A 13,784-nucleotide genomic window follows, 5' to 3' on the forward strand; every position below is an offset into this window, starting at 1 on the left:
CACAGACAGGAACATAGAAAAGACACTCACACTCACTACTAAATTTTTGGCCACAGAAAATGAAAGTGCACACACATTCGCACAATCATGCAGACACAACTCATGCACACATGACCATTGTCTCCAGCTGCTGCATCCACAAGATCTGAGAATAAGATCCAAACAACCACTCCTCATGCCTCCTGCCTCACATCAGTAGTTTGTAGGCTGGCAGCAAGTAGTGGTGGCAGCACTGACTGCAAGCTGAGTGGAGGGGTAGGAAAGGGAGAAGCAGTAAGAATGAGAGAGTAGGGAAGCAGCTGCACCCAGCAAGAGGCAAAGCATGACATATCAGTAAAAAACAATTTCATGTTACAGAGACAAAAATGAGATTTTTCCAGTGTTTTTATTTTTTATTTATTTTTTCAAGTTTCCCTGATATTTCCCTGATTTCCCCTATACATTTGAAATTCCCTGATTTCCAGAACTTGTGGCAACCCTGACAGTAGACTGCCCTGCAACACAACGTGCAGCTGAACATAACATGCTTTATTTCAATGGCAGCTTCACTACCAGAGCCAGCTGGATCTTCCTCTCAACCATCAGATTTTTTGAATTGTGCAAATGGGGATTAACCCCTCTGAAATTATCCTGGCCTCAGCCTATGGTAATCTAATGTCATCCACATTCCACCCAATTGTTTCCACCCCCTCTGTCCTATCATCTCATCCCTTTTCTTGTCTCCCACCCTCTTTGTGTGCTGCCATCTGCATCTGCCAATGCACATGCCTTTCTTTCCCTTCCCAACTCCTCTCCTTTTTCACTCCCCCCCCCCCCCCCCACACACACACACAGACCTTCCCTGCCCCACAGCCTCCCTCCCCTTCCCCATTCCCTCCAGATTGCTGCTTCCATTCTACATGACAGATGCATTCCAATCTGAGCTGCAGGAGATGACAGTCATGAGTGCTTGAGGTGTGCTTGCTTGTGTGAATGAATGTGTGCATGTGTTTTCCTCCCTGATGAAAGCTTTGTCCAAAAGCTAATGTGTGTCTTTTTATTATGCCTGTCTGCAACTTAACATGTCATCATTATAGTAGTTAGCAATCTATCTTTTCCTTATATATTTGATATTCCAACCTGGTGTTTCTATTATCTAATGATTAGGTTCTTTCATTGTACTCATCCTGTGGTTACTGGGATATATCCCACTTCTGAACAATAAGCATTTGGAAAAATTAAGTACAATCAATTTAATTTCATCCATTCCTTTCTAATGGGTTACATTACAAATAGTATCAAATAAAAAATGTAAATTTGCAATCTAGCAACTTCAAACTCAATTAGACAAACAAAGAGACAATATGAGAACAGTTATGTCTGTAAAATTGAATAAAATTTTCAAAAGATTTACACTAGAACTATTTATAAAACTAAAACAAAGCCAAATAGGTACCAGCACCAAACATCTGCATCAAGATAGGAGGTGGACAAATAAGACAATTGCAGAGTATATTAGTGGAAACTGTTAAATTGTGCTGAGCCCGTGTAATGATTTCCACCACAAATTCCTCTAAAACCCAATCCAAACTGACAAGCACCAAGTGAATAGGAAATTGATGGACAAATTAAAAGGCTAAAAAAATTACGAGGCATCTGTTTAAGATGGAATTATTGCAGAACTCCCAAGTCTGCTTGCCCTAAAACCTTAAAATAAGTTACATTTATTATCCTTCATCTGTGAAACCTTTCCAAATGCTGCTTACATTTGGATGAATGACTCTTCTTGTGTGTTGATCTATTCAAACTCTCAATACCTGATACATAGATACTGCGTAACAGCTTACAATTCTACCCTTTATATATTGTTGTTATTATTGTAATTATTATTAAAAATCCTCAACTGTGCCATCATTAATATATGATGGGAACCACTGAGATGGTTTCAGGAGCAATGGCAGAACATAGTACAGCATGGAGAAGGAACTAATTTCTTATGAGAGTACCAACACAAATAGCAGAGATGTGACGTATTCTTCTGTTTATCTCTCTGTTTGTATAAATGTTCTGATTATATTTTGTCAAAACATGACAACTTATGATAAAATCAGCAGGTAGGTATATCAATGTGCTATAGTGTTATAATATAGATGTATTTATCCCTGTTTTTATTGTGTATAAATGGAAATGAGTGTATGGCATCATTGGCCGGGAGGCCCCTATTTTGGGAAGCTGAGCTGCCAGGTGCAAGTCTTATTTCATTTGACACTGCATTGGGTGACTTGCATGCCAATGAAGAGGATGAAATGATGATGAGAACAACACAACACCCAATCCCTGAGCGGAGAAAATTTCCGCCCTGGCCGGGAATCGAACTCGGACCCGATTGCATGGGGGGCAAGCACATTACCACCCAGATAAGCATGTGGACTGTATAGTGTATAACTGAGGGGAAAATGCTCATCCTCCATTGCTTAGACAAATGCAGATAACCACCTGGAAACTATATAGAGGTTGAACAACAGAACTGAACTGGCACAATCTGGGGTCAAGATGAGGCAGCACCCACTTCCACAAACTAACAGTACAGTCTTGATTCATCACCCCACAGTCACCCCCTTCGCTTAACAACTTAATTATTGGAATGGAACACAACACACAGTGTGACATTTCACCCCCTTGGCTTAACAACTTAATTATTGGAATGGGACACAACACACAGTGTGACATTTAACTATTTATTTGCCTAAACAGTGATTTTTTTTCTTTTGCTGCATTATTGAAACTAACAAGGATAAACTGTGGCAGGTAGTTTTAGTGTGCATGCAGAACATTTAGCAAACTGAAACATAAGATGGGAGATGGAACTGATGTTGTTAATAATAATAATAATAATAATAATAAGAATAATAATACAGAATGGGATGAGTGCGGCAACATCCAGGCCAAACATATTTCCCCCACAATAAATTTCAGTTCTGAAATCAATTCACTGACATAAAAAATTTAAAATATGGAAGTAGTTGCTATCACAGTAAATTTTTTAAGAAGTTTATGAATTGGTGGGCTACAAGTCTCTCTTCAGAATCTGGACCTCAAAATTACTCCAATTATTAGTGAAACACTAAATAGTACAAAATCTAAAGTAAAGTTTGGGGAACATTTTGAAATTTAGACAGGAGTGAGACAAGGTGATCAATTTTCTTCATTAATTTTAAACTCTGGTCTTCAAAATGTAATCTAAATGCGGCAAAAAATAAAATCGATGGTTAAATTGATGAACAAATCAAAAAAAGAAGAACCAGCATTAGAATAGATTGATAAGCTTTTGTGCATGGCATAGTGATTCTGCTTCTGGACATTCAGACAGAAATTCTTTTAAAAAAACAGTGGTAAGGGAAACCTCCAAATGTCATTTATAAAACAAAATACATGTCTGTCAACTATCAGACAACCAAAATTCTCAAATCTAAACACAGGAAAATTGAGAGTGTTTCTGAGTTCAAATATTTAGGTGAAACCATTCAGAACACTGGACTGAGAAAGACTGGTTACAAAATTTGTTGTTACAGAATGAAACACCTTTCAGGTTTACGAAAGATATCCATAACAAAAATTAATCTCAAAGTTAAGAAAACTGAGACACTAACACACAGTCATCAAACTAGAGTGTCTTTATGAGGCTGAATCACCCGTTAAGCAGAAATAAGGGCACTGAAGCAATCCAAAAGAGAGAATGAAAAGTACTCAAGAATACTTATGGTTCCAAGTACACTGAAGAATGAACACACAGACAAGAGCAAATAACCAAATTGAAAAGTATATTAATAGTTACCTGGATGTAAAAATACACAGGCAAAAATTTTATGGGTATACTAAAATAATGAAACCAACCAGCTTAACTAGCTAGGTCATAGACTTCTACAATAGTTGCAATAAAGGTAAAACTGAGACAGTAAAATGAATCAGTGCAACAACGGAAGGCCTGAAACAAGCAAGAATAAAACAACATGATATACCTGCCTGAACAAAATTAGGCAGAAAGTTCACACCTGGGTAGTTGGCCGGACAAGAACAATCCATGAAGATCAGAACAACTAATGACAGGAAATGAGCCCATTCTGAGGGAATGAGGCACAAACAAAAGCTAAAGCAAAACTCTGAAGTGCCATTTGTTGTACACTGTGTGGTCTAGTAGAATTCAAACCTGAATAATAAGAATATATGATGAACTGAAAACCACCTCCTTTTCAAGGTCATTTAAAAGTGATGATATCCGAGGCTGTAAAGTTATTGTGAGCAAATTGAGATTATTACTATTCTATATGCAGTTCTTATCAAGAACTTGTTAATAATTAAAACTTTTATCCATTATGGATGAGGATCACTATGACTATGACGAATAAAGCTTCTTGAAATTAATGCAACCAATCACCTTTTGTTACTGTCCCTTTACTGGTTTTGAACTGCCTAGCAATTCATTATCAGATGGTACATATTATACATATGTATCATCTGATGATGAATTGCTAGGTGGTTTGAAACTGGTAATGCAATAACAAAAATTGAAGAACAAAACAAAAGGTGTCTGACTGCAGTAATTTCAAGAAACCTTGTTAATAATTTCCAATGGATATATCATTCATCTGTTAATAAGCAACCATCTTTTATTTTCTCATTTGTGACAAGCATCCACAATGAACAGAAGGAACTTACACAGGATCCACATTAGCTGTTGCTTCATCAAGAACAAGTATTTTGTTTTTGCGAATAACAGCTCTTGCTAAGCAGATCAGCTGCCTTTGGCCAACACTGAAATTAGATCCACCCTCTGACACTTGAAAATTAAGCCCTGCTGGTGTTTCATTTACTACATCTTTCAGTTCAACCTGCAAATACAGAGAAAACTCAGTATTAATATTAACCTTATATGAGAAAAAAAGAAGCATTATTTACAATGCCAAAACAGCAATAAATAGAGCAGACTAATAGAACTTATATGCTGGAGCAAGAGAGATACCGAATTTTTAGTATCCTACATAGATCTATTTTAAGAAAGACAGAGAGGCAATAGGAAGAAATTTACACATGGTAGGAAAATGAAAAGTCGCTCCAAAAGACAGACACAAGTTATAAAAGTAATATTGCGCTGGATGACAGGATTTAGATTTAAGAATGTTGATAATAAACTTTCCATTTATTTATTTGTTAACATATTTTATCATGGAGCAACCACAATAATTGGTTTTGCAAACATGAGAAATAATAGTATGACAATAATTATACTTACAAAATTATACTGCAATTGTTTCATTTTATATCTATTTTATACATTCTTTACTTTATAGTTGATATGATACTAGTTTATGTGACAATCTGTGGCTTAAAATTGGTCGAATGGACGTAAAAAAAATTATTAAGAAAGATTTTAATTTTCTGTTAAAACCATTCCTCATATATGTCCTCAGAGAGTTTGGTAGTTTTTTAAACCAAATCAAACCATTGATTTATGAGCATCTGTCCGTCATTTTTAATGTTTCTCTTTTCAGGAAATAGTTAAATTTTGTCCTGCTGTTGTGATAATGTAACCTACATCACTGCACTTGATAACTTGCATTAGTTGACTCTACATGTACATATACATCTACATGGATACTCTGCAAATCACATTTAAGTGCCTGGAAGACAGTTCATTGAACCACCTTCACAGTTCTCTATTATTCCAGTCTCGTATAGCGCAAGGAAAGAATGAACACCTATATCTTTCTGTACGAGCTCTGATTTCCCTTATTTTATTGTGATGATTGTTCTTCCCTATGTAGGTCGGTGTCAACAAAATATTTTCGAATTCAGAGGAAAAAGTTGGTGATTGGAATTTCGTGAGAAGATTCTGTGGCAACGAAAAACGCCTTTCTTTTAATGATGTCCAGCCCAAATCCTGTATTATTTCTGTGACACTCTCTCCCATATTTTGCGATAATACAAAAAGTGCTGCCTTTCTTTGAACTTTTTCAGTGTAGTCTGTCAGTCCTACCTGGTAAGGATCCCATAGTGTGCAGCAGTATTCTAAAAGAGGATGGACAAGCGTAGTGTGGGCAGTCTCCTTAGTAGGTAACCATAACTAATTTAAATATATATATAAATAATATATTATTAGGTATCTGTGCTTCACAAACACTTCCACACATGAACCTGTATGACTACCCCTTATATAGATCATATTGTTCTTTTCTGTAATGGCAGTAATCTTTTTAAGTGGACATCCGCTAGCAGAAAAGTCATTATTTAGAGGAGGGGGGAAGTTGCTGTTGGTTCTAGCTGTTGTCTGCCCGCTACTGCTAGCTTAAGGTTTACATGACCAAATAGATCATTATAAAGAAACAGTTGCTATCTAAATGCTGTAGGAGTAAAAGCTTGTTTCAATTAAACATTCACACATTTCATACAGGTAACATGGGTCTTTTATTATGGAATGTTGAAATCAAATAACTGCAGAAGTTGTGAGTAGTAACAAATTATTTTAATTTTTTATTTATTTTCTAGAGATTATTAATTTTTCTTTCCACAAAGTGGGGCATATTGAAGATCTTAAAGTCAGCATATAGAACTGCCCTTCCAGCTCTATACAAGGAAACACAAGAGTACATGAAAATTATTTTTAAATAGGGCAGAAGAAAGACAACTCACCTGCAGTTGATTGTTTCATGATGCACAGAACACCACACTACTGCTCTTTTTCCAGTTCAGGTACACAAACACCCAAACACACATCTGTGTGTGTGTGTGTGTGTGTGTGTGTGTGTGTGTGTGTGTGTGTGTGTGTGTGTGTGTGTGTGTGTGTAAGAGGGGAGGGGGGGGAGGCGGGGGGGCGCTCTGCGTGTTTGAGAATGTTTATGACTATGAATGGAAATAAAAACCTTCTAAGAGTAAATGTGTAGTGATGTGAAAGTAAGAATTCAAAAATTGAATACAGAGGTTTCTGATGAATAAATATGGGGTTCTTTTAAGTACGAACCATTCTGAAACAAAAATAAAACAAGTAGACTCTTCTCAGAAATTTTATTTCTAGATGAACTGTACATTAATCTAATTTTTTACATGATTTCCACCAATGTTTGATGTGTTTACATTTGTTTGTGAGTATCTGAAATGCCTCCTCTGATTGAGAATCCCACCAATTATGAAATACGTGCTGTGTTTGTTTTCTTGGAGCTAAAGGTGTGAAAGTGGCTGAAATTATCATCAGGTCAGTGAAGTCTATGGAGAAAACTAAAACATGCCTTAATGTAAACCCATACATGCAAACTGGTTCTCCAGCTCATTTGTTTTACTTATTACAAGAACGACTCCATTGTGAAATCTTCTCTACACCCCAGCCATTCCCACCATATCAGTGAAACACAGCATCAGAAGTGTGGCAACCTGTGAGACAACATGTGATACCAACTGACGTGTAAGTTTTGTTTCTTATTATATACTGGTGTGATGCCTCAAGTTATTAGTCAGTACAGCTGGTCACAAATTTGGCTACACCTTCAACATACAACATTCTCATATGGAACATGTTGAGGACAGTAGCAGCAAGAACATGTATACTTATTCATTGCTCAGTCCATTTTAATCTCCATTTCCAACTCAGTGCCAACTTCAGTAATGGGAAGTGGCTCTCCCATTAGCCACGTAACCTGGGATCTGAGTGACTTGCTCTTTCTTCCCAACCCTGTCTCTTTCCTCTCTGAAAAAGAAACTGAACAGCTTCAAAACCAAGGTGATAACTTTTTCTGCTTGAAGGTGTGTCTGTCACTTGGCATTTTGCCTCATGAATTTAAGTACTGGCAAGCCATTGAACCACTGTGAACACCTACCAGTCCACTCTTTTTAAAATTATCTGAAGATCTGGATTCAGATTTTGAAAATTTCTGTTAGCTATGGGCCAGGTAATGGTGTTCATAGTTAATCTGCATGACAAGAATTAATGTACCATAAATAGAACTCAGTATTTTCAGAAACTGGTACATATTTTGTCCAAGAAATACCATTGTGATTAAGTAAATATTAAGCTACTTATAACAAATAAACAGCAGCTGCATAGTATAACTGAGATGGCACCAAAAGCAGATATCTTTCTAATTTACTCAATTAGATTTACATGACTTAATCATGACTATCATTTAGCAGTATAGTGACAGTTTGTTGTTAATATAGTATTATAGCAGTTCAGTAAGATGGACAGTGACATGCCTCATGTTGGTTGGGGGTGCAGTGACCTCTATGGAGGGGTGGAAGAGCCATTCTTCAGTTGTATACATTAATGACATTGCACAATCTATTAACCCCCACATAATAGGCTATGCAGTTGACACCTCAGTCTTATTCTATGGTGGAGAATGTAAGGCAATAGAATCTTTCACTACTAATGGTGTAACAGAAGTAACAGAATAGTTTAGCAATCAAATCATCAAGTTGAATGTTGCCAAATCTCAATTACTGGTATTTAAAGTGGTTAGTTCTGACCAAAACAATGTAAAGAATGTACATAACATCTCAGCAACAGAAACAGGGAGCTACAAAGTTTGGGGTGTGTACGTTGATGAAGATTTGCAGTATGGGAAAAGTCAGTATTGCCTTATATCTCCTTAGCCAGCTCACAAAGACAGTTCCTAGCAACACAATGAAAATAGTATACTATAGAATAATTACCCCTTTCTTGATTATGTACAGATTAGTTCCGAACAGCTGACACTCTTTTGTAATGTATTCCATGTCTCAAAAGATTCTCTTTCGTGATGGGATCTTGTTCTGGTCCCACCAAGGAATTTTTCACTATAGATTTGTGTTGTGTATCACAAATAAATGTTAACATACTTAAGGGATGTAACTTCTCATACAATTCAAGTTTCGTGTGTGTGTGGGGCGGGGGGGGGGGGGGGGGGGGGGTTGTGGAAGGAGGTGTGTAATTTCTCCCTCCCTTATTTACCTCCTTATCTTCCAGTTGGTCATCACTTATTTATTTGATTTTATTTATTTATTCTATGTTCAATGGGCCCATATGGCTACAAGTTCACCATGGATGTTGGATGTATCAAAATTATGCTTACATACAAGATGAACCGGAACTCCACCAACAAACATTAGAAGGTATTTTAAGAATACCTTCTGAACATTTCGGTGTAAGGGACCCATGGTCTCTGGGGGCTCATTACAGGGTTACTGAATTTCATTTGGTTTCTTGTCCCAGTTAGCTTTGTGTCTGTACTGCACTGAAAATAGCGCACAACAGTGCAAATTTGTTTCTATTTGAGATGTGTGTCTGTGTATCTATTGGGGATGCCAGTTATCTCTGTTTTTTTCCCATGCCAGTTTTACCTGACTGTTAAAACCGCTCAAAATAACCAGTTTCTGTACTAACCAAGGCCTGGTTTTTTATTCCTATTTTTTTCAGTAATAAAGCTAGACAGTGGATGAAGACTGAAAAACTTTGACTTACTCCATTTCAAGATACTTAGAATCAAAATATTAAATTAAAAATGCAAATAAAAAATCTTAGCCTGTCCACCATTGGCAGTTTCTTAAAAAGTTGAAACTCTGCTTAACACTCTCTGTACCAGGCCTATTTTATGCACCCGTCCCTAGAAACCGGGCAATTTTACCAATATTAAAAAAATTACTGCATCAAATCTACTGTTTGGATTGTGGCAAATTTGGTACCATCTTGAAGCTGCACATTTCTACTTTAATTCTGAGTGAAAGAAACTACTTTACAATGCACAGCTTTAAGGTACAGTTATAGAAATCACTTAGATGTTTTAAGAATTTAGAAAAAGTCATACGAATAAGGGAATACAATTGTGATTTATTTTTAACCAAAATTGTGGCACTACATTACATGTTTCTGATAGTATACAGTATTACATATAAATTTCACACAGAATCATATTGTTTTTTAGTGTGGAAAATTTTAAAGCAAGGTTCCAGGCAGAGTGCAACGCCACACTGTTCACATTCGTATCGTGTCTCTTTGCGAGAAGCCTTGCCACTCTGTTTCTTGCTCCTGGAACTGCACACGTGACACACACGAGCAGCATACTTCTTAGTAGTTGCAGGTATGTGCTGCAAAAAATGTCTCTTTGTTAGCCGACCTACAGTTCCTTCATTTCTTGGAATGAATTCAAGTGTGTCGTCTTCAACAAGCTGAACTGCAAGCACTGTTATAAAGTCTGTTATTGTAATTTTCTTCCTGTGCACTGCATTGTACAGCCAAAATGCATTTGATACTCCCATAAGCAGCAAATGGAAATATAATTTTCGCCACCATTTCACAGTTCTGTGCTGGAACGGATTGTACTGCAGGCGTTGGTCTCCAATATCCACTCCAATTTTATTGAGGTTGTAATCAAGTACCTGAAGTGGTTTCAATACTACAGACCCATTTCTCTTAGTATGCGTACCAAATGTTGCTTGATGCCTTGTAGACAATGTATACACATCTCTCTTATCTTTCCACTTCATTGCCAATACATTATCTTTACGCCGAAAAGACATTTCGCCCTTTTTCAGCTTAGCAGATACTAAATCTTTAGGCAATCCTTTCCTGGATTTGTTCACAGTACCAACAGCTCCAGTGCCTTTCTCTGCCAGTTGCTGAAATAGCTCTGGACTGGAATAAAATCGATCTAAATACACAGTGTGGCCTTTGTTCAGCAAGCTGCTGTCAGACAACAATCGCAAAATAACCGCAGACGAAGAATTGTCAACAATATGCTTACCAGCATAAACTTCAAAATTTACAACATAGCCACTACTGGCTTCAGCAACAGCATATACTTTCAGTCCATACTTATGAGGCTTATTTTGCATGTAAACACGGAAACTCACACGACCTCGAAATGGGCAAATTCCTTCATCAATTGTCACTTTTTCTGAGGGACGATATGCCTGGATACATCGCTCCTTCAAATTATTATAATATGGCAAAACTTTGTAAAGTGGATGAAATCCATCTTCGCCTGGTTTTTTCTGATTTGAATTGTCAACAAGATGCAAGCATGACAGTATCTGAGTGAAACGCAAACGGCTCATGACATGGGGACAAAAGTTACAACTAAGAACAGGATTAGTGCTCCAATGGTCCGCAATTTTGGGCTTTTTCGAAACACACATGTGGAAAATAATACCCAAGAAACGCCTCATCTCACTTATAGTCACTGGCTTCCACGAACTCAAAACTGAATGGGGCTTCAGATTATTTCCTCTTCTTTTCTTCTGTATTGTCTGTGATGCATACAAATTTGTCTGTCTCTTGAGTTCATTTACGTCACTGTCAGTAAGGAACACTTTACTGCAATCCAGTACAGAACTCGACTCATCAATATCCACTAGTATCTGCCTGGGTGTCGTGTTGACAGGCAGAGGTCGGTAGGTGTCAACTGCAGTCCACTCACTGTCTTTCGGATACGGCACAGCTGCTGGATTTGAAGCAACACCTTCAACATCATTCTCGTCTTCATCTGAAGACAAACTGTCATCAATCTCGTCTTCTAAAAAGAATATCACATTATGTGTAACTACATACATCGTTTACACATGTTCAACAGATATGTGCGTACTGCACAATTACGTGGAAAATTCGGAAATACGTACCTTCAAACACACCATTGCATTCAGAATCGTCTGAATCACTCTCTACATTATCCAGAGTGTCGCTATGATTGATCAAATCCGCAATTTCTGCGTCTGATAAACCGCGCCGAAACATGATGACAAACAACTGAATGATATACAGACTGAGAACGCAAAGATAAGTTTTAACATGAATTACAGCGCTGCCGTGACATCTATGGACGCATTTTGTTAATAAACATCTGAAAAACGTATAGCGCTGGCCAAACCCGTAGAAATAACGTTGCAGTGTTTTGAATGAAATTAAATGTAGCGGCCCGTAAATTTTACGGGCTTGGTGATTTTCGCGCGATCCCAGGCCCGTAAATTTTACGGGCTTGGCGCTTAGAGTGTTAAAAATCATGTTGTAATTGCAGATCATACCACTTTTTATGCATTACAAATAGTCAGTGCTAAAGGGTGAAGACTGAGGTTGAAGGACTCTTTTTTTCATGGTAATTTGTCTGCTTTCAAGGGCTACAAGCAGATGAAGCCGTATTGTGTAGACTACTATGTGGACAAACAGGCAGCAGATCAGCTACTTTCTATTTTTGTGGTGTACTATGAATGAATTGTTGTTAAGTTTTTAATTTATTAACTGTTCCCTTCCTCTTCTGTTATTTTATAGAAATGGCAGACAAATCTTTAATCATTGAAGGCAAATGAAGAATTGTACTTCATTGCTATGCCACTTCATAAAAATATTTCCAGACTAGTGTTGGTGTCATTTGGCAATACAATGGTTGTGCTGGGATGACAGCAAGAAACTACCACACAGACCAAGTGGGGGCAAGTCTTGCACACTGCACATACACACATACCTTAAGCCATGGTATACAGCAACAGGGACATTATTGTCTCAGCAATGCTCGATCAAATTTTTGCCACACATTTGTAGCTTGTTTCTGTTGGTATTGTTACCAAAGTAGCATTGAACAATTTTCTCATATTCTATAACAATAATATTTCAAACCAATGCACACTTCATGAATAAAAGGTCTTCCTCTTTAAAAAAAGGTTTATTTAAACACGTTTCAATATTTACATATTACAGGCTTTTTCAGTTTTGTGAAGGTATTTTCACACAAACAAAGGTAACCGTGGTAACAAACTCAATGAATCATTATTACATTATTACTCTGTAATGAGCTGCCAGGGACTGTGGGTTCCTCACACCAAAATACTGGTGGGAATATTGATCTTGATGCAGTATCCAGATACTCTCCACCACGAGAAGAGGATGATTTTTGTACTATGCAGAGAGAGAGTAGTGTGATCTGTATCTTGGTGTGAGCCAGTTGCATGTATTTATGTTGGGTAGTAAAGTATATGTAGATACATCCACTGCATTTGTTATTTATGGTAGTCATAAATACTGGCCCATACTATGATCTACTCACATTGGTGACCTCACATCAGTCATGAAACATGCAATTCTTCACATTTTTGCCATTTTTCATCACAACAGTGTGGCTGTCACACAATGCTCCAACCAGTGTGCTGCTTCTGCAGTGATGAAAGGATTGCAATGTACTATATGAACTGTTCTGGAAACTGAGTGTGCCAATGACTTAAGACTCATTCATACTGACATCATCAAACTTTTAGTACATCAATAATTTCCACCACTTATGACTCTATTCTCATACCATGAGTACAGCACCACTATTAATAGTGTTACCAGTGTGCAATGATTCCAGAGTGTTCGTGGGGACATTTTTGCATCATCCATGCATTCTGCATTGCATGTGCAATATGAACATTGGCATGCTGCCCCACAATGTCCTGCAACATTAACAATTGCCAGTCATGTTGCTTCACACTAAGTAGTTACTTTCAGATTTGGAAGACAGTGCCTTTATGGCAGTGCTCCCAATTGAAACTGAGTGCAACATATGTGTAACACAAATTGTGTACCTCCTAAATCTTTCACATCATGAAATGCAAACATCAAGTCATTTTCCAATTTGCCACAACAAATAGGGCTTCATACACAGTCAGCAGCCACCTTGTCGGCTACAAGAGATAATACTGGAAATTTGGTCTTCACTTAATGTCTGAAGCTTAGTTTTCACCTCAATCCCACCTTTTGATGTTGCTAGTCCCATCTTGTAGTTCGCAACAATTGACAAAATTTTTACAGCAAC

General features: G+C 37.3%; 1 protein-coding gene across 2 annotated transcripts in view; it reads right to left on the reverse strand.

Moving 5' to 3' along the window:
* The window catches only part of LOC126162652 (probable multidrug resistance-associated protein lethal(2)03659), a 481,199-nt gene that overhangs the window by 63,104 nt on the left and 404,311 nt on the right, over positions 1–13,784 (reverse strand). For both annotated transcript variants that reach the window (XM_049919289.1, XM_049919290.1), the window contains one exon: positions 4,696–4,868. In XM_049919289.1, coding sequence (XP_049775246.1) covers positions 4,696–4,868 — 173 coding nt within the window. The remainder of the gene's footprint in view (positions 1–4,695; positions 4,869–13,784) is intronic.

This window comes from Schistocerca cancellata, chromosome 2, assembly GCF_023864275.1.
Source record: "Schistocerca cancellata isolate TAMUIC-IGC-003103 chromosome 2, iqSchCanc2.1, whole genome shotgun sequence".
NCBI lineage: Eukaryota > Metazoa > Arthropoda > Insecta > Orthoptera > Acrididae > Schistocerca > Schistocerca cancellata.